We start from the raw sequence: 22,106 nt of genomic DNA, 5'->3' as shown, positions 1-22,106 counted from the left end.
AAATACTGACAACTTATCCACTGTAAGATATGTCTCTCACTCATTTCCATTTAATACTTCTGAAACAAGACATTTATTTTGAGACTTAGCATTCTTTGAATTCTGTCTCAAATTAATAAAGGATGCCTTGAGAAAGTTCAGGTTACTTGTCAAAGAAATATTTTTCAAACTCCAAAAGCTGTCAATGGCTGATTCATAGCTCCAGGTTTATAACATCAATCTGTTGTCATATTTCTGTTGAGATACATATGCTGCTTTGTTTCAATTAATTTTGAAAATAATGAAGAATCTAAGAAAATAATTTTGCCCATATTAAGTTGGTGTTTGGAACAAAAATTAACATGAAATTTTTATGAAAGATGATGCCACCCAGTACACTATGTAAAATGGTTAGCATTAGGAAAGGCATCTAGCTGTAGAAATCATGCCCAAGCAGACAACTGGAGCCTGGTGCAGTCCTCTGGCTCACCAGCTCCTGTCAAACCATCCAACCCATACCAGCCTGGAAGACAGACGTTATAACATGATGATGATGATGATTACTTTAAAACAAGCAGTTTATTATAATAATAATAATAATAATAATAATAATAATGAAATTATTGTATACAGTGCTCAGGTGCACCACAACTTGTCAAAAGTGTGCATAAAGCATATGCAGTAATGTACAAATGTCTGGAAAGTGAACAGTGTATGAGTGAGATACATGCTTGCATGTGTATGGAGGGGAGAAAATCAGGTGTAGTGTTGGATCACAGAATAAGGGTGATTTCAGGTGGGTTGGTATTAAAACAGTTAAATAAATGACTCTCCACCACCACCACCACCTGGATGGTTTGCCAATGTATCTCTCAGCATTTTCAGACAATCTAATGGTAAGCTATAACTAACAGTGAACTAAGGTGCACAGAATTAAAAGCCTCGTAACTGCTGAAGTAGACAATGAAAAGATCTTCATGTATTTGAACTGAAGATTTCTAAGGAGATGATAATCCAATAACATGTTTACTCAGAAGATTCATTTGTTTCCAGACAAATACATGAATGGCAGGTCAAAGTAGAATCTATTAGCTTGAAAGAAGTGTAAGGTTTGTGGATTTTCAATTAACCTCCTCCATAGCAGCTTAATATCCTTCAAATCACACATTGCTATATTCAAATAAGAGGATACATTAGACAAATGTAGTAAAATATGTCTTTAAAAAAATGGGATAGTCATGGCTGGAATATTTTTGATCATAGGCTTTCTCAATTAAAACTGACCTGAGATTAACTAAAAACAACAAAATCTGGAGTTATATTGATAACTGCTCCAGCTGGCCTAGCCACAGAAAAGTTAATGTTGTTTTTTCCTTTTTAAATCACTGAAGTCAATTGCTCGGAGATGCCATCTGCATGAAAAGACTACTTAAGTTATTGTTTACAAATTTAACATGGTGAACATCAAAAATCCAATTAGAAACAGTAGTATGTGGTGGGGAAAAGACAACCGTAGCCTAATTTATTGTATTTTATTTCAGATTTGCTGAAAAGGTTTAATAAAACTGAAACATGCATAGCATTAGTTTATCTTGTCGAAACAAATATTTGTTAAATAGCTGATATTTTTTACTCATTGCCTAAGTTTTTTTTAATTAACAATACTTGTACGTAATTGAGCTTTTGATGTTAGTTATATTAAATATGCTAACCTAACTTACTGGTTAATGCTTTATATCTCTTCGTACTTCATTGTGTGAAATCACCAAGATACTTTTCAAATAGTTTGCCCCACCTAGCTGGCTTGAGGGATTCAAACTCTGACATACTTATATCTCTCATTACAGTTAAATCTAAGGATGGTACTAGTTATCTTACAAATGGCACCTGGATTGGTGGAACAATGGATACAAATGAACAGAAAAATAAAGTCATGGTAAGAGTATAATTTTTTATTTTTACACATTTTCTATTGATTCAGACTAAAATGTATTTTACTTTTTTAATCACTAACATGGTTATCTACCACCTTTCCAACAATAACCTTGGGCACTTTTTTGAATTCCATATGACAAACACTTGCAAACATGCTTATAAAATCAAAAAACAACACAGCACCCATGACTTTCAGAAACATTTTTTCATGCTCAAAATTGCTGAAGCATGGAATAAACTACTAGCATTATTTGTTAGCTGTCGTGACACTACATCTTTCAAAACTTCCGTGCTTCCTGAAATCTGCCAACAGTACACCTGATGGCCCCCTTTTATTTACTTTTTTTTTTTTTTAGTTGTAGTGCACATTCATTGTTTCTGCAAGAAAAGGGTCAGACTGGTGAGGTTTGTGGTTAGATGTTAACCATTTGCCTGTCCTGCGTATCCATTCTGATACACAGGACATATTTCCCTGGCATCCATACATTTGAAATCTTTCTTTTTAACTACCAGAATAACTTGGGACTTATGAAGGGAAAGTTTTATGTTACTCTGAACATGAAACAAGGCTTTGCAACAATGTCTGAAAACAAGCATGGATGTGTAGGGCAAACTTATAAAAATGCTTTGGACAGGTAAAAGATTAAAGACGAGAGTGGCTGTATGATTTGTATGCATATAAGAAGTAAGATGAGGGGATTCAACCACATACCTTACAATTAAGGAACACCAATACAAATGCTTTTAACCCTTTTAATACCATCCTGGCTGAAACCACCTCTGATTCTGTAGTACAAATGTCTTGCTTTCAAAAGCTCTGAATTAAAATCTCCCACCAAACCTTAGTCCTAACACTAGCTTAATGATAACTAAGTTATTTTACTAAATTTTTTGTTGTATTTAAAATTAATTAAAAGAAACACAGAGCATCTCAACAGAAATATGGTAATGAAAGGGTTAAATGAGTTACAACTCTGGTGTGTGTATATGGTGTAGGTATAGACTTGGCAGATGGAATGATTGAAATACTTAAGACCAAGTAATAGAATAATGAGATGTAGAGTAGAGATAGGATATGTGACATGACAGAATCTTTGATTTCAGTTCATGAGTTTTCTCTGAGTAAAAGGATGTAATTGACAAAACCACAGTTCAGGCTTCTTCAAAAATTCCTGACTTATACATTTTCATTCATCATTACCATTTGACATCTCATTATACATTATATATGAAGGTATGTGGCTAAGTAGTTAGGAGATTAGGCTCATGATCACAAAGTTTTGAGTTTGATTTTAGCTGCGCAGTTTTAAAATAGCAACTTGGACTACCAACTTTTAAATCTTTGGTTAAACCCATTGTAAATGCATTATTGTACCTTTGGAAAAGGCAGTGAGCTGGCAGAAACGTTAGCACGCTGGGCGAAATGCTTCGTGGTATTTCATCTGTCTTTACGTTCTGAGTTCAAATTCCGCCAAGGTTGATTTTGCCTTTCATCCTTCCAGGGTTGATGAATTAAGTACCAGTTGCCCACTGGGGTTGATCCAATCGACTGGGCCCCTCTCCCAAAATTTCAGGCCTTGTAACTAGAGTAGAAAAGATTATTGTACCTTTGGAGAAGACAATTCTGCATATTTCCACTCCCATAGCTGTTTGGAATAACCACAAAATCAACTGGGAATGGTACATGCAAAATAGTCTGGCATTCTGTTGAAGTCGTGTGTGTATGTATGTAGATGTTTATTGTATAAAAATAATTCTACTATAGGCACAAGGCCTGAAATATTAGAGGTGGGGGCTGGTTGATTACATTGACCCCAATGTTTAACTGGTATTTATTTTATCGACTCCTGAAAGGATGAAAGACAAATTCAACCATGCCAGAATTTGAACTCAGAATGTAAAGATGGACAAAATGCTACTAAACATTTTGTCCAGCATGCTAACAATTCTGCCAACTTGCTGCCTAAAAAAAATGTTTTTTAAATTGACAGTCCTCTAAAGTTTCACCTAGACAATAAAGGAGTCTATAGAATTTATTTAAGGTAAGAAAGATAATAGAAAATCGTGGTTCTTTCATTGCAGTCATCGTTGTAATCAAATGTCAGGAGAAATTCAAGAAGACTATCATTTTTTGATATAATAAACATACCTTACTCTTGTCCAAGTATTAAGTTCTATATCAGATAATGCTTGCATCATGCTTTATACTTGCTCATATTTTACAACACTTATATAATGATGATCACCATCATGAAGATGGATAGATACAGATTGATTGATTGATTGATCCATCTTTAGCTACCATAATACTAATTTAAAAACACAAATGGAAACTTTTTTGCAGATATGTGCCCATAGATATAAAATTCTAATATCACGGTTGCCAAGGATGACAGGTATTTGTCTTGAGATGTCCGACCCAATTGGTCAAGTCACAAGAATGCTGGAGTGCCGAGAAGATCAGAAAAGAAATGGTGTTTACTACTATGGTGTTGCTCAATTAGGTACATCAATGAAATATTCTAAGGTAAGATTCTTCATGGATATTTTTTTAGTTCCAGCTATGATGACATATGTATTCTGGCTGTAAATTCCAAGAATGAAAGTTTTCTTCATGTCCGCATCTTAAATTCATTATGGTGGAATTTAAAAATAGGCCACTGGACACACTGCAATTCATTGACATCTCTATTACGTCTATTTGACATTTCTTTATTGGAATGTTGGTTATCTCCCCTGTGTTTTTCTTTTTGTCTTCTTCCTTATGAGCATTACTTGTTCAAACGTCATCTGCTTAAAAAGCTATTAACAAACAGTCTAGCTCTCAGCTTGAAAAATGGGGAAATACAATAAATTAATGTTTCAGCCAGGAAAGCCTGGGTAGCCATATTTTACAAGACTTGTGGTATATATATATATATATATATATATATATATATATATATATACCAATCTATCATCACTGATTAGAAAAAAAAACCTTTAGTCGAAAGGACCAATGAAAAGAAGCCAATTTCAAATGTGTATCCATCAATGTAAATTGTATATTTTATACATACAAACTTTATTTTGTTCATGGAGGCGCAATGGCCCAGTGGTTAGGGCAGTGGACTCGCAGTCATAGGATCGTGGTTTCGATTCCCAGACCGGGCATTGTGAGTGTTTATTGAGCGAAAACACCTAAAGCTCCACGAGGCTCCAGCAGGGATGGTGGTGATCCCTGCTGTACTCTTTCACCACAACTTTCTCTCACTCTTACTTCCTGTTTCTGTTGTATCTGTATTTGAAAGGGCCGGCCTTGTCACTCTCTGTGTCACGCTGAATATCCCTGAGAACTATGTTAAGGGTACACGTGTCTGTGGAGTGCTCAACCACTTACACGTTAATTTCACGAGCAGGCTGTTCCGTTGATCGGATCAACCGGAACCCTCGTCGTCGTAACCGACGGAGTGCTTCCATATTTTGTTCATACCCAGTCTAAAAAACCCAACAAACAGGAACGTGTGACTCTGAGTTGCAGATTTTTGTGGTATTTTTGTGATGTTTTTACATCTTTAACAATAATAAAATGTGTGTGTGTGTGTGTATAGCATTATTACTGCTACCCACAGTTGGCTTATCTTTGTATATTTTAGGACAACAAGACATTACTGTTTGGAACACCAGGACTTTATCAAGGCAAAGGTAAGCAATGATCAATATCCCATTTAACATCAGCACTCTGCCTGCCCCTTGGTTACCCTTAGCACAGTCATAAGGATTTGGACCCCAACACCCCAGTTCCTTCCCTACACCTTTTTTCTCAACTTTGAGCATCACCCACATCAAGCTCATCTGCCTGTGTGGTTAAGGTGCTGGACAACTGAACACTAGCTGGTCATAAGTTCAAACCCATTTGTTTTTTTGCTTTTTAATAAAAGTCATCAAATTTGCTGTCCTGTTTCCTGAATTGGTGAAGTTGATGTTAATGTTCAGTTTGAACATATCAGTCAGTTTGGTGCCAGAAGAAAGAGAATTGGTTAGGAAAAAACATTATAGAGTTACAAATCTTGGATGAAAGGACTGGGTGATGGGGGAAGTGAGGTGAGATAATAAGAGTGATGGCAAGAAGAGAGCTAAGTTGGAGAAGTGGACTTGGGTGGAGAAGGTATGTTGATGGTTATTTAGAGAAACAGAAGCAGAGAGAGAAAATAAAATGTCTACGAAGTTAAATCAGGCAGTAATTAATATTTTAGCTATTGCACTGTACTTTTCCAGGAGAGGTGAGAAGCAAGGTACACAACTCTGCTTTCTTCAGCTAAATGAATGTATTGCATATTTAAGGAATTGAGGATTTGAATTTAAAAAAAAAAACTGAAGGAAAATAAAATAAAAGTAGTGAGAAGAAAATATGTGGAAATTTTTCTGGCAAATGAGAGAGACAACTGTGGATATATTTTTACTTTTAATGGCTGATAGTTTGCTTAATTGACAAAAAGTTTTATTTCACACTTCAGTGATTATCTGTGCATTCAACTGCAAACAACAACAACAAAAAAAACTATTCAAAGGATTCCAAATACACATATTTCAAATCGTCCCATGTAATGCTGACAGAGAAAGTTCTATACAGACCAAATAGATTACACAAGAGAGTGATAATGATTCTTGACTGTGACACAAACAAGATCTCCATCTCACAAGAGAAGTTTAATTAAATCTGTCTAAAAATTCTCTATAGGCACAGGAGTGGCTGTGTAGTAAGAAGCTTTCTTCCCAACCACATGGTTCTGAGTTCAGCCCCACTGCATGGCACTTTGGGCAAGTGTCTTCTACTATAGCCTTCGGCCGACCAAAGCCCTTTGAGTGGATTTGGTGGACAGAAACTGAAAGAAGCTTGTCGTGTGTATTATGATGTTCTATTTATGGATCTCTGGGTCCATTCGTATGAAACAATTATATAGGAATATGAAAAATAAACACTAATCCATTTTAACATCCAATCTCTTTCATTTCATAAATATGAATGAATTTGTTGAACTTTGTTTAATAAGTTACATCATATACTGATTATTTCTATAGAAGTTTTCATACTTATACGAATTTTTTTTATTTATTTGGAAGCAAAGTATGAAGAAAAGAGAAATCTAAGGAAAAAATTCCAATTATAGGATGAACATACATTCATCCGATAAAATATATATATGTGTATATATTTGTGTGTCTGTGTTTGTCTACCCACCATCATTTGACACCCGGCGTTGGTATGTTTACGTCCAACATAACTTAGAAGTTCAGGAAAAGGGACTGGTAGTATAAATACTAGACTTACAAAGAATAAGTCCTAGCATCAATTTGTTCGACTAAAGGCAGTACTCTAGCAAGGCCACAGTCAAATGACTGAAACAAGTAAAAAATAAAAGAATATATTTACTTAGAGAGGCTGGATCTGGCCACTTTGAGTATAAAACAGGTAGAATATTTGGGCCTGATATGAGCAGTTCAAATGCTAATGGGTTAATTTACTGGCCATAGAGACATCAATGTAAAGTCCATCTGCATTTCATGTACTCAGGAAAAGGCACTCTTATAAAGTTCATCCCTTTTAAACTCAAAGAATGTCAAACCACATGGTACCTAATTACATGAGTCACCTGGAAATATACAACATTATCTTTGGTTTCAACCTTCTACATTATGGGTTCAAATCACACTGATGGGAAGAGTCAATCAAATGAATACCAATAACATATTGGAATCTAATCAATCAACAATTACCCTCTTCTTAAACAATAAACCTGGTGTCTAAATAACAGATTGCTATTATTGATAGATGTCTATTCTGGGTCCAAGTGGACTTCTTTTTTATGAATTTATAACTGAGTGAGAGAGGTGGGAAAACAATATATTTATAAGAAGCAGAGGAACTTTAACACTCACCCTCCAAATCAAACCATCTAGTTGTAACTGGTTACATCATTGATGTTTCTTCAACCTCTTCTTTTGAAACCGTCCTCTTAATTTGATTACTTTTGGGATAAATAGCTTTCTGTCTTTGAGAATTATCTAAGAACAGAATTATATTAAGTTTACCTTTCTGAAAGAAATATAGCTCCAGCTTCCAGAAGTCTGGGAGTACTATGCAATATTGTGCAATATGCTGTATTGTGTATTGAGTAAACAGACCCTGTTTTGGAAGTTAGTTAATCTGCATACGGTGTGTTAAAGAAGTGTGCATATGGCATGCTAAGAAAAATTGATGAAAAATTGATCATATTCTGCTTTAGAAGTGTATTAATTTGTAGCTGTATTAATTTCTTGTTGTATCTGTTAAAACCATGTTCTTTCATTTAACATTCATCTTACAAGGTTGAGTCAAAAGGTAATGCCATTTTGTTTAGACAGGTATAATTACCAACACAGGAACATGTATCACACATCAAAATGAAGCTGGTCCTCTGTGGATCACATCCCTACTTCTCAAAATAGTCACCATTTCTCTCAATATCGATGTTCCACCTTCGAATGAGAGCATGTATCTCTGCCCCGTAAAATTCTGTTGACTGTTCTTTGAGCCACTTCTTCACTACAGTTTTCACTTCATCACAGGAATAATGTTTGCCTCTCAAACCCTCTTTTGTGGTGCCAAAAAGATGATAGTCTGAAGGTCCTAAATCTGGTGAGTGTGGAGGTAATGAAGAAGTGGATCAAAGAACAGTCAACAGAATTTTATGGGGCAGGGATACATGCTCTCATTCGAAGGTGGAACATTGATATTGAGAGAAATGGTGACTATTTTGAGAAGTAGGGATGTGATCCACAGAGGACCAGCTTCATTTTGATGTCCTAAACTAAATGGTATTACTTTTTGACTCACCCACATATAAACATACTGTATACATGATATACATGGTACAGCATGATATATTAAAAAAAAATTAATAGATTAACACATATCAAAAAGACTGTGTTTTAGAAATGTATCGATTTGAATCTCTGAAATTTAATTTAGTTTATTGCTTCACATAGTTATATTTTAAATATATGTTTAGGCTCTCTCTAGAAAACTGAAAAATCCAGAAATCTGGGACACTGCTAGTTCCAAGCTTGCTGAATAATTAGTCCAGTACTGTATATATTTATGGTGTATAAGTGATGTTTAAATACCTTTAAATATGAATCATAATTTGCTCATAAATTTAACACAAGCACATTTTACAACAATGATTAGTTCTATGTCTATATAAGGATAACTGGTTCAGGAAGCAGAGATTAAGTTTCAAATGTTAACAGTTGAAAATCTTATGATGTCTTTTATTAACTTGCTGTGGTATTGCAATACATCCCAAGAATATAGTTGAAAATCATTACACTTACTGGTTTTGCATTATTTCTTATACAATTTCATATTTCCATTCTACAGGTGGCTTTGCCATTTACAATGAAACTGGTTGTGAGGTTATAGACTATTCCGATACAAGAAGAAATTTAGTACATACAGATGATGAGTATGAATACCAAATGGTTGGTAAGTTGTCATGGATAATTCTTTTGTAGAAGAAATTAAAAAGTAATTGTGAGATTCTAAGCTCCTGGTAACATAGTGAGGAATTGAAACCTTACTGCTAGTGCTGCTGTACCCTTACACAAAGCATATAGCTCTATATTTCAGCTTGACAGTCAGAAAGAAGGTTTTATTGCTTCTTCACAGCTAAGAAACAGCTTGCCATGATAATCTAATCCTCTAAGACTTTTCTAATCCAGATACAGGCCAAACATTTGAAATTGCTTAAGTAAAACCAAGATCTCTCCTTCTGTGTGTGTATGTGTGTGTGTGTGTGTTATACACAATCACATATATATAATTTTACATCTGCTTTCTATGTTGGCATCGGTTAGACGGGTCATCACAGACTGATACGAAAAAGGGAAATAGAAGACAAAGTAAGAGAGAAAGTGAGATATATATATATTGTCAACAATGAGTGATAGAAGAGGTAGTAATATGAAAAGATGGGTGATGGTAAGAGGATTGAAGTGATGGAAGCCAATAAGTGATTTATTTTAATGTCCATTTTTCCATGCTTGCATGGATTGGGCAGAATTTGTTGAGATGGATTTTATTTTCTACAGCTGGATGCTCTTCCTGTTGCTCACCTTCACCTGTTTCCAAGTAAGGTGATATTTCTCTATAGTCAGACATATTTTCATGAAAGATTGGAAATAAATGAAGACATCATATCTATGACAGTGACACTCCTTTACAGCTATCACATAACAAGGCAAAGAGATAACACACACACATACACAATGGGCTTCTTTCAGTTTCCATCTGCCAAATCCAATCACAAGGCTTTGGTTGACCTGAAGCTATAGTAGAAGATACTTGCCCAAGGTGCCACCTAGTGGGACCGAACCTGAAACCATATGGTTGGGAAGCAAACTTCTTATCAGATGGCCACATAAGCAATAAAGAAGATGATTAATCAAGTAGTGAAAACAAACTGATCAAATACAATACCTTCCCTCAGTAAACAGGTGTTGTAATGAGGGAAAAATAGTGATAGAAGGTAGGCACATTGATTGGAGAGGAAGGTGAATGGTAGCTAAGAAGAAAGGAAAGCAGTGTATAAAGACTTTACATGAACATAACAATTGGGGGACCCAAATGCAGAAACTGCCACCATCACTTTGAGGCCCATTTTTCCACATTTGCATAGGTTTGGCAAGTCCTCTTCAGGATGGAACTTACCACAGTTTATAATCCCTTGTCATCACCTTCAAGACATTCAGCCTCTTAAGGTCAGTCTTTGCCACTTTGTCCCAACTCTCCTTTGATCTCCTTCTTTAAGAATTTTGAGCCATTTGCATTAACTCTCAGTACTTCTTCATACAACTGACATCTTCCATGATCATCACATGGCCATACTGGTGCAGTCTTCTCCCTGGCACATAACATCCAACTCCTCTTATCTGAAGTTTTTTATTTCTCAGTTTATTTGTGTTCCATTCCTCATTACACATCCAGTGGAGCATGCTTGCCACATTTCTGTCTAATCTTCTCAGACCTCCTGTATCAAAGGTCCATGTCTTATTATTACCAAGCAGCATTCTACTTTGAAAACAAGCAGTGCAAGACAGCAAGAATGAGTAAAAAAAATATTCTTCTAAAACAATTAGAAACACAAATTTTGATAAGTATATATAACTATTACAGTATATACATGAGATAAAGTATGGATGTATGTCAGAATTTGATGGGCATTTTCCCCATATTGGATGGATCTCATCTTACAGCTTGCTGTGATGGTCCTTCATCATTTTGCACAACTGTAGAGAACAAACCACCAAACTTTATTATCATGTGCACGTTTTTTGTTATGGATTTTTTCGTTGCTGGATATACTTCATATCACAAACTACTTTACTGTGTGGATTGAGTGCATTTTATCATCTGGCTGGCACTAGGGAAGTTATCTTCAACAAATATAAACAGCCTCCCCCCCCCCACTCTCTCTCTCCTCTGCATCAGTTTTTACTCAGAATTTCTGCACTCTTAAACATCATTCCTCTTCTAATTTTGTCTTACCAATCAAGGCCACAGAGGCTCAAATTAAAAACAAAGTAATAAGCCTGCCAACATATTCACTATGCGTGTGTTCTACTTCCTGCTTGCCACTAAGAGATTATTTTTAAAAAATGAACTTCAAGAAGTAAAATATATAAGAAAGAAGACAAAATTATGATCCAGTAGGTCATAATTTCACCAATTATACTGTTATTACTGATAATAATATAGCTATGACCTTCTGAAATGGAGCTCAATTTAGTCTCTCAAAAGATACTGTCTCAACTGCAGCTGGCTCTCTTGTCTCTCCTCCTCCTCCTCCTACCACTCCATGCTATGACAATGTTGGTTGTCCTCTATTTTCTTCTAAAAAGAGATGCCATATTGCCTTTTGTATTCACATCATACACAGACAACCTGCATACAATTATCAAGTCTCTCAGTTTATTAAAGAAGCACAAAGAGAAGACACAGTTAAAACAAAGTTTTAAATTTTAAAAAAAGTAAAAAGAGAGAAAGAAAACAATGTAATGCAAATACAATGCCTTTCTTTTTAAGCCAGAGATTGTGGAGGGACATTGCCCCAGTTTATTTAGCTTTCTTTTAAGGCCTTTCTAGATTGGGTGATAAAGGTAACTGTTACAGAACAGTTGTCAGATGGAATAGGCATGAGAAAGGAATTCAGGAAGGATATTGTTCTGAGAAGGAGATGAAAAAAGGATGCTGAGAAAGCAGAAAAAGGATTGAGTAAAGTTTAATACAACAGGGATGAAACAAAAGGGAGAAAAAAAGAATGAGTTTAAGTGTGGTGTATATCTGAGTTGATCAAATTCAAAGAAGCAGAGGCCAGATGCCATAGTTGTAATTGTAAATATGACCCCTTTTGTGTTAATTTGATTAAACTGGATCAGAAGTCACACATACCAACCAATATTTAAACTACCTTTAATGATCCAAAAAGAAGGACTATATGTATACACCCTTAGACCAATGTATGTCATTACATATGCATTGGGGCAATATATTATCAGCATGTATAGTAATCCCTCGACTATTGCAGGTGTTACATTCCAAATCCGTGAAGTAAAAACAGTACTGTACTGTATATTTTTTTTTTAAATTTTTATAATTTGTACATATTTATTTTATTATAAATGCAAATCACAACGGACGAATCGACACAAGCTTAAATAATAAGCAACAACAGTTGAACCATGATATGGTGAGGGATTATTATATACAGTAATCCCTTGACTATCTTGGGTGTTGCATTCCAAAACCCTGTGATAGGTGAAAATCCACAAAGCAGAAACAGCAGTGTACTGTATATATTTTTTTTTATTACCTTTATAATTTGTATATATTTATTCTATTATAAATGCAAAACAAACACCACGGAGGAATCGATGTAAGCTTAAATAATAAACCATGATAGGTAAACCGCGATATGGCGAGGGATTACTGTATATCTATTCTCTTTTATCTTGTTTGTCAATGGAATGCGTTGTGTTGGGAGTCGGCTTCAAGGGTTTAGTCAAGCAAATCAATACCAGCACATATTGTTCAGTCTGCTACTTATTCTATCAGTCCCCTTTGCTGAGCTGCTAAGTTGTGGAGACATAAACAAACCAATATCAGTTATTAAGCAGATGTGGGGGGACAAACAGAAATACTTACATACATATACACACATATAACAATTTCCATCAACCAAATCCATTTACAAGGCATTGGTCAACCCAGGGCTACAATCAAAGAAACTTACTTCAGATGCCATGCAGCAGGTCTGAACCAGTGAACCATGTGAAGCAATTTTCTAAACCACACACACACACATAAACAAACACACGCATACACTCTCTCTTTCTCTCACACATACACAGAAACACACACATACAAACATGCACACACAAACACTCACCCACACATACACTCATACACATACACACACACAATCACACACACACACACACACACACACACACACACACACACATAAGTGCTGATAAACTGTATTTTCAGTGTTAAATCTAATTTATGTCTTTAATCAAGAGAACCACATTTTCCAACCATGCTTTTTTCTAACCACATATGTAACCTATTAAACACAATGCAGTTGAAATGAAATGTTAATTAATTATTGAACAGTTTAGCCAACATGATTTCCATCCTACATGTTTAATTGATTATTTGACTCTCCATTCTAATTATCTCAGAAACTACTGAAGCTAAAGCTCTAATAAATGTTCCATCAAGGATTAATGATGCAAAGTGAAAAACTATTAATTACATTTTTTTTTTAAGTACTTCAAATTATTACACTTTCATTAAATTATTAATTTGCTCCTGTCTTCGAAAAAGCAAGAAAATATATTTCAATAATTTTTTTTTTCTCTTGTAATGTTTACTACAAATATATATTTATGAAATGGCTCTGAAGAAGCTGTAAAATTTTTGCTCTAACACACATCTCAGAAGTAAAGTTCTTTATAGCTGAAACAACTGTAAGCTAATGAAGATGATTACAAGCAGTGACCTGAACAACAACAGCAACATCAACAACATTGAAAAATACCTTAGGAATGAGAACCCAGGTTCGAAATTTCCCCCAAGACACCTGATGAAGGCTGGAGGGTGTATCAGCCGAAGCATTGTGTAAACAACAAACAAGATGAGGACAAATATCCCTCAAATGTAAATAATGTAAATAATATACATAATACCTCATCTCTTAAATATAGAACTGTTTAGGCACAAGAAATTTGGGGAAGAGGTTAGTCGATTAAACTTCAGTATTTGAACAGTGCTTTATTGACTCCAGAAGGATAAGAAGCCAAGTTAACCTCAGCAGGATTTGAACTCAGATCCTAAAGAGCTGCATCTAAATTTTTTAGGTATTTTGTCCAATGTTGTAACAATTCTGCCAATATCCATCATTCAGTTGATGGCTTTAACAATGGTCCTATTTTAGCATGCAGTCTACCACAGTATCCATAGTCTATGCTGTGAAATGACCTGATCTGGGTTAGGGTTTAGGGTTAGACTGCATGCTAAAGTGGCACCATAATAGTAGTTATGTAGCACCATGTAGCAGTCCTGATTAAGGAAATCTTTAATAAATAGTTAACTGCTTAATGAATGTAGAACCCACGGGTCTAGGTTTCAAATATACTATAACCTTAGTTGCGGGCTATATTATATACTTTGACATGCACAGTATGGGGTGGAGTATGACACCCTGGACATGCTATACAATACCCAGGCTACATCTGTATGCCTGTTTCAGCTGTTTAGTCCCAGGCTGGCACTGGTAGGGCAAGCTTACATTCAAAATACATTCTAGTCATGACCATCTTGCCTCTTTAGGTGTATATCTATGACTACATTATCAAATCCTTTTCACTTATCTAAGACATTAAGGAGAGATTTGGAGACCTGACTGCTATTTCTAGTCATTCCAGGCATGACTGTGCCATTGTTTTCCTACATGTATAGAACTGAGGACCACATTCTCCAATATGCCTAAGACAGTAAAGTTTTATTTGAGGAGGGTCGGTTGCTATTTCAGACAGATCAAGTGACCTCATAGAGCAGTGGTTCTCAATCAGGGTCTACGTAGTCCTTTCAGGCCTATATAAGATGTTGTCAGTATGTGCAATAATTTGGTTATACTTCTGTAATACACAAAATAATTTAACAATTTTTTTTTTGTTTACCAACAACATGGTTCCGGGTTCAGTCCCACTGTGTGGCACCTTGGGCAAGTGTCTTCTACTATAGCCTCGGGCCGACCAAAGCCTTGTGAGTGGATTTGGTAGACGGAAACTGAAAAGAAGCCTGTCGTATATATGTATATATATGCATGTGTGTGTTTGTGTGTCTGTGTTTGTCCCCCTAGCATTGATTGACAACCGATGCTGGTGTGTTTATGTCCCCGTTACTTAGCGGTTCGGCAAAAGAGACCGATAGAATAAGTACTGGGCTTACAAAAGAATAAGTCTCGGGGTCGAGTTGCTCGATGAAAGGCGGTGCTCCAGCATGGCCGCAGTCAAATGGCTGAAACAAGTAAAAGAGAAAAGAAAAAGAGAATAATTCCTAATAAAAATTAATAGGATTTTTGAAAGATCAAATTGGTTATGGAGGTCCACCCAAATGAAACAAGAATCAAGAGAGTCCATATGCAAAAAAAAAAAAGTTTGAGAACCGCTGACAAAGAGATTATTGCATTGCTTTAGTGGGAGCTATAGAAGGATTGGGAAAGACTGGACTCACACAAAATACCACAGCTGCTGTACACCATGGTCCACTGTTTGGGGTTTGTGATGGTATTGATGTGACAGCCATTTCAGTGTATATGTGGTTTATTGGAGCTGAGTACAAGAAATAATGTTGTAATCATGTTCTAAGGTATTGCAGACATCCTTGCTTGTTTGGTGTTGTGTATGATTAGATTACACGTGTAACAATTGGGACTGTGGAGGTTGGACTTTCCTGCTGTAACAAACAATGTTGGATGATCTTTCAGTTTTAATACTTTGTGTGATGGTGGTGGTGGTGGTGGTAGGGTTGAGCCTTTGGGTGTCACTTGTGTGTAGTTTCATGTTCTTTGTAATTTATTGTGGAGAGATTGGAGGCCCATGTAGGACTGGAATAATTCATTAAGTATTGTTTGCACACCAACATAGTTTTTTTTCTCTGTTAGCCCAATGCAGCACCAGTGATTTATCTAAGTTTGCGCAATTTATAAACATCTTAACATAATATCTAATACATGGCATGGATAAGCAGAACATAGCTTCCAGACAAAGAGAGATATTGATGTATGCATACATGAACCCCTACAGAACAATATATCAAAGGATATATACATGGAGAAGCCATATAGCTCTTCTTCAGCAAGATACTTGTTCCTATCCCTCTATCATACTTTCATTCCCCTCAATACTACACCCATCCCATTTGAGGGGTTTTGCCTTGTGAATATTTTGTAACTTCACTCATGATGGTGGCATGAAAAAAGCTCCCACTGCACTCTGTAAAGTGATTGGCTTCAGGAAGGGCATCCAGCTATGGAAAGTGGACATTGGAACCAAGCACATTGCTCTGGTTTGATGGTTCCTGTCAAACTGTCCAACCCATGCTGACATAGAAAACGGATATTAATAATGATAACGACGATGTCAGTTTTGTTAGTTTACTTTCTTTGATATCTCTTATGAATGTAGTGATGTTGTTTATATAACTAATGCTATTTGTGTCTCCTGTCTATACACAATTGTGAGGCAATGATAGCAGATATCATCATCATCATCATTTAAAATCCGTTGTCCATGCTGGCATGGGTTAGACAGTTTGACCAGGGCTGGCAAGCTTGAAGGCTACACCAGACTCCAGTTTGTTTTGACACAGTTTCTACAGTTGGATGCCCTTCCTAACACCAACCACTCCGAGAGTGTAATGGATGCTTTTATATGCCACCAGAATGGGAAAATTATATAATAATAATATAAGTTTGATGGTTATAGTAGTTATTGGTGGCCACAATAAGTATTGATGACTAAAATAGTTAATATAGCTCTTTGTAGTAGTGACAAAATATATTCAATATTGAGGTTTCTTTTTGGTATCCATTTAATAACTTTTGATTAAAATACTGAGTTAAATATTTCTTTCAGTCAAATAATAAAACATAGGAGTTGGGTGTCCATACACGTTAACTCTTTAGCATTTAAATGGTCACACCTGCCATGTTCAAACTTTCTAGGTCTGGCATCTCACTCCTACCCTACAATGTCATTTTAAAAATAAACAATCACATCATCAAAAGAAGACCCATCAAGCCAAGTAAAATCACAGTTGTGGTAGATACCAATGTCACACAAATTGGCACCCATGCCAGTGGCATATAAATGTGCCCCGGTGTCATGCAAATGGCACCTGTGCCAGTGGCACATAAAGGCACCCATTACACTCTTGAAGTGGTTGGCGTTAAGAAGGACATCCAGCTGTAGAAAACCATGCCAAATCAGGCTAGAGTCTGGTGCAGCCTTCCAGCTTACCAGCCCTGGTCAAACTGTCCAACCCATGCCAGCGTGGACAACGGATGTGAAATGCTGCTGCTGCTGCTGCTAATGATGATGATGACAAATGTGAATAGATAAAGCATTACATCTGACAGAGTTAAACATGGCTGTAAAGGTGCATCATTTTTTTGATATCAGATGAAACCTCTCATTTGCATTAACTTTGTATTCTGACACACTGGATGGAGAAGCTGCTTCCATGCTCCCTTAGCTTATAATTAATCACATTACTAGAACCCACAATTATTAGTATGATGATGATTATAATAAACCTCTTTGATTTAAAAAAAAAATATTTCATTCTTTTGCTATGTTTTTGCTTTATTGTTGTAAATAAAATCTCCACAAGACAGGAAAATGTTCTTGGCATAAATGATGTGTGACAGTAACTAATCTAAGGAGAGAGAAAGATTGAAAGTTAAGTGTTAACTATTATGTCAGTCCACCTCCATCAGATAGGATCAACTTTCACTAGAGTTTCTGTGCATGCATATTATAGTTTGTACACACACACACACATGTAATAGGAAGAGGATATGTATGTGTGTGTGTGTGTGAGTGTATAAATATGTATATGGTTGTGTGTGTGTGTATATATATATATAAGGTCAAGTGTGTATGTATTTAAGGTTGTGTGTCCTTAACATGCATTGTCTGTATGTACATCTAATATTTAGTTTTCATATGTGTGTATCTGTTATATGTGTATATTAAGTAATCAACAAAAGTACTTTGTATGTATGTATGTATGTATGTATGTATGTATGTACGTACGTATGTATACATGAACACACACACACACACATACATACACAAATATGCAATCATCATTAATTATAAAAAGAAAGTGTCAGTTTTGACATTTCCTTAATGTTAGAATGGGAGACAAAGTTAATCTAAACCTTATGTCTCTTCAGTCTTTAACTGGAATCCTTTTACACTGCATCACACTTGACCCCTCATATCATTGGCCATTTCATAGTGCTGGCCCAATGTGGAGTGCTAAAGAAACAATATAGGGACAGACTTAAAACCTTACCACATTTTGGTCCTCTCCTTAAGTTTCTGGTGACAGACTTAAAACCCTGTATTAAAATATTCTTCTTGAGTTTCTGAATTCTAAATCCACCAGAACTGGTTTTGATTTTCAGCCTACTGTTTCTATAAAACAATACCTATTTCTTTACTGCCCACAAGGAGCTATACACAGAGGGGACAAACAAGGACAGACAAACGGATTAAGTTGATTATATTGATCCCAGTGCGTAACTGGTACTTAATTTATCGACCCCGAAAGGATGAAAGGCAAAGTCGACCTCGGCGGAATTTGAACTCTGAACGTAACGGCAGACAAAATACGGCTACACATTTCGCCCGGCGTGTTAACGATTCTGCCAGCTCGCCGCCTATAACAATACCAGTTATACATTGATGCCAATTCAATCCAGTATAACCTCATTCTCATAAATTACAGATGATCTCTCTTGGTGCTCTTACTTCCACAATATGTGATAGCTACATTCCAAAGAATGGCTTTCCAATTTAATGCCAAAAAGTTCTTCAGTTTCTAATCAATAGTTAACTTTTTACAAACATCAAGTGAGACCCAAAATGGAAAACTGTTGCCACATCTGGGACAGCACTACTGCTGCTGTTACAGACATTCCAGGCCATAACCAAAAAAAAAAGGGCCAAGTGGCATAAAGTCACTCACCAACACACTCCAACCTCCTTTCTACAGATAGGCCAGTTCCTTGTTTTGTAATTTTTTAAATTCTAGTTACAGTGATTTCCCGGCCTCTAATCACCTATATTATGTCTGCAATTCTAGCCTCCTTCTCTAACCATTCTCTCCAAGCCTTCTTTCCCATAACACCAGCTTTCTAGAATTCCCTGCCTTCCCTATGTTCTTGCTCAAATCATTTACCATAAATCACATCAGTCTCGGAGAGTCTGTAAATGCCATAAGCATGCCTCCTCTCTCCAAATCAAATTTTTAAGACACACACACACACACACACACACACACACAAGTAAAATGTGAGCCCTTCCTGTTTCAAGTTCAAACCTTGCCAAGGTTCACTTTATTTTTCATATTTCCTGAGCAACCAGTCATATTCTAGTGTTGATTCAACCCACTATGATACATCTGTGGACATGTCAACTAAAAGAACCAACTAGAATCTGAAATGGAAACCTCTTTGGAAGGATAAATTCCAAGTGGATGATCCTTGAAATAAAGCTTTAATATCTATGTTGGTTAACCCATTAGCATTTAAACTGGCCATATCCGGCCAAAATACTCTACCTGTTTTATGCTCAAACTGGACAGATCTGGCCTCTCACATCTTCTCTACAATGTCCTTCCAAAAATATACAGTTGCATCATCAAAATGTCAAAGCTATGAGATAATGCATGATTAATTCATAACAATGTGAATAAATCGTCATTACATTTGACAGAGTAATCTAAATGCTAAAGGGTTAAGACATTCACACAGAGTAACGGTGTTTGTAGATAGGCATAGGTGTGGCCATGTGGTAAGAAGTTTGCTTCTCGACCAGATGGTTCCAGGTTCAGTCCCACTGCATGACACCTTGGACGAGTGGCTTTTGCTATAGCCTCAGGCCAACCAAAGCCTTATGAGTGGATTTAGTAGAAGCCTGTGATAGGCAGGCAAGGACACTGCATGACAACCAGAGTTGGTTTGTTTATGTCTTGGCAAGAGAAACTGATAGAACAAGTACTGGACTTAAAAAACAAGAACTGGGGTTGAACTATTTGACTAAACCCTTGAAGTCGGTGTCCCTGTATGGCCACAGTCCAGTGACACAAGTAAAAGATAAAAGCTAGCAGTAGACTTAATCCGCTGTAGAGTCTAACACCTCCATCTGGTTATTGAGTTCCTTTAGTAGTGTCTACTGAGCTGAAAGTATTTGGGTCGTCTCTAGCCTGAAAGTACTGCCTCCCTTCCTCTCATCAGTGATAGAGGGTCTCCTCCTTTAAAAAACAGATTGCATGAGAGGAAAAAAAAAAGAAAGAAAATATATACACCCTCTAAAATAAAGTGCAATGAATTAATGATTGGCAGAGAGTTTTATATAACAATAATAATAATGAAATTATTGTGTATAGTGCTCAGGTGCAATCCACCTCATCAAAGGTGTATGTACAAAAGTCAGGAAAGTGAACAGTGTATGAGTCATGATATACATATGTGCATGCGTATGGAGGTGGGATATGATTTCTCAGACTGACTAGATGAGAGGAGTATAGTTGATTAAACTGACCCCAGTATATCACAGGTACTTTTTATTGACTGCTAGAAAGATGAGATTCAAAAAGTAACTCGATTAGGATTTTAAATGTAGAGAAACAGTAATGATAACTATATTTAGTCCTGTATTTCTTCTAACTCATGTCATTCTGCTACCTAAACTAAATTAATAAACCCTTCTAGTATCGGAGGAAGCTAGTCATCATCATCATCATTGTTCGACCGTGGTCGAGACTTTCATAGTCTTTTCAAATGGCTAATAATGTGTGCGCGCGCCACTACTACACACATTGGAAAGCATTGTACAACCAAGTACTAAAGAAGATCTTTCCTCCTCCATGAAACAAAGCTGTTCCCGCTGGATGTCAACCCAGTATTTCTAAGCTACGGACCCAGTGATTTATTGTAAGGTTATCTCCCTAGATAGATTGCCTTCACTACGGCTAAGGAGCCCTTTCTACCCCAGTAGTCAACTTTCTCCCCACCTCCTAATGTTCAACTGGTATTTAATTTATCGACTCCCAAAAGGATGAAAAATAATGTTGACCTCAGCAGAATTTGAACTCACAAAGACAGATGAAAGACTGCTAAGCATTCTGCCCAATATGCTAACGATTCTGCCAGATTGCTGCATTTAACTAGATTAACAATAATAATAACCCTTTCTACTATAGACACAAAGTCTGAAGTTTTGATGGAGGGAGGGTTTATTGATTATGTGTCCCCTAGTGCTCAACTGGTACATATTTTACTGATCTCGAAAAGATGAAAAGCATAGTCAGCCTTGACAGAATTTGAACCCAGAATGTAAAGATCCAGAAAATGCTATGATATCAATCCTACCAGCTCACCATGTTAATAATAATTGTTTATACTACAGGCCCAAGGCCTGAAATTTGGGGGAAAGGCTAGTTGATTACATCAACCCCAGTGAATAACTGGTATTTATTTTATCCACCCCGAAAGAAAGAAAAGCAAAATCAATCATTTTAATAATAGTGAGGGCAACTGAAATGATTTAACACTGATCTTAAATGGTTTGCTTTGAATTGATTTTTTTTTTTTTTTAATATTTCAGGTTACTCAATAACAAGTGGCAGGTACTTCAACAAGCAAGTACATACAGTTGTGGGAGCCCCTGGCATTTCAACCAGTGGGCTTGGAAAGGTAAGGCTTATGAAATGTGTTCAGGAGAAAATTCCACAAAGCTGTTGGAAGACATCTTTTTTTCATTTTATTTGTATGAGTTTGGTGGAATAGAGGAAGGTATTATGTTAGGGCTTT

At 36.2% G+C, this 22,106-nt stretch overlaps 1 protein-coding gene across 2 annotated transcripts in view; it reads left to right on the top strand.

Moving 5' to 3' along the window:
• LOC115219639 (integrin alpha-4) overlaps nt 1–22,106 on the top strand; it is a 185,855-nt gene that overhangs the window by 93,209 nt on the left and 70,540 nt on the right. For both annotated transcript variants that reach the window (XM_036509667.1, XM_029789797.2), the window contains exons 3-7: nt 1,827–1,915; nt 4,259–4,441; nt 5,550–5,598; nt 9,317–9,421; nt 21,901–21,989. In XM_036509667.1, the coding sequence (XP_036365560.1) occupies nt 1,827–1,915; nt 4,259–4,441; nt 5,550–5,598; nt 9,317–9,421; nt 21,901–21,989 (515 nt within the window). The remainder of the gene's footprint in view (nt 1–1,826; nt 1,916–4,258; nt 4,442–5,549; nt 5,599–9,316; nt 9,422–21,900; nt 21,990–22,106) is intronic.

This window comes from Octopus sinensis, linkage group LG15 (assembly GCF_006345805.1).
Source record: "Octopus sinensis linkage group LG15, ASM634580v1, whole genome shotgun sequence".
NCBI classification, from domain to species: domain Eukaryota; kingdom Metazoa; phylum Mollusca; class Cephalopoda; order Octopoda; family Octopodidae; genus Octopus; species Octopus sinensis.
Note: the sequence above shows the minus strand (reverse complement) of the source record. Positions and strands in the feature narration are given on the sequence as shown.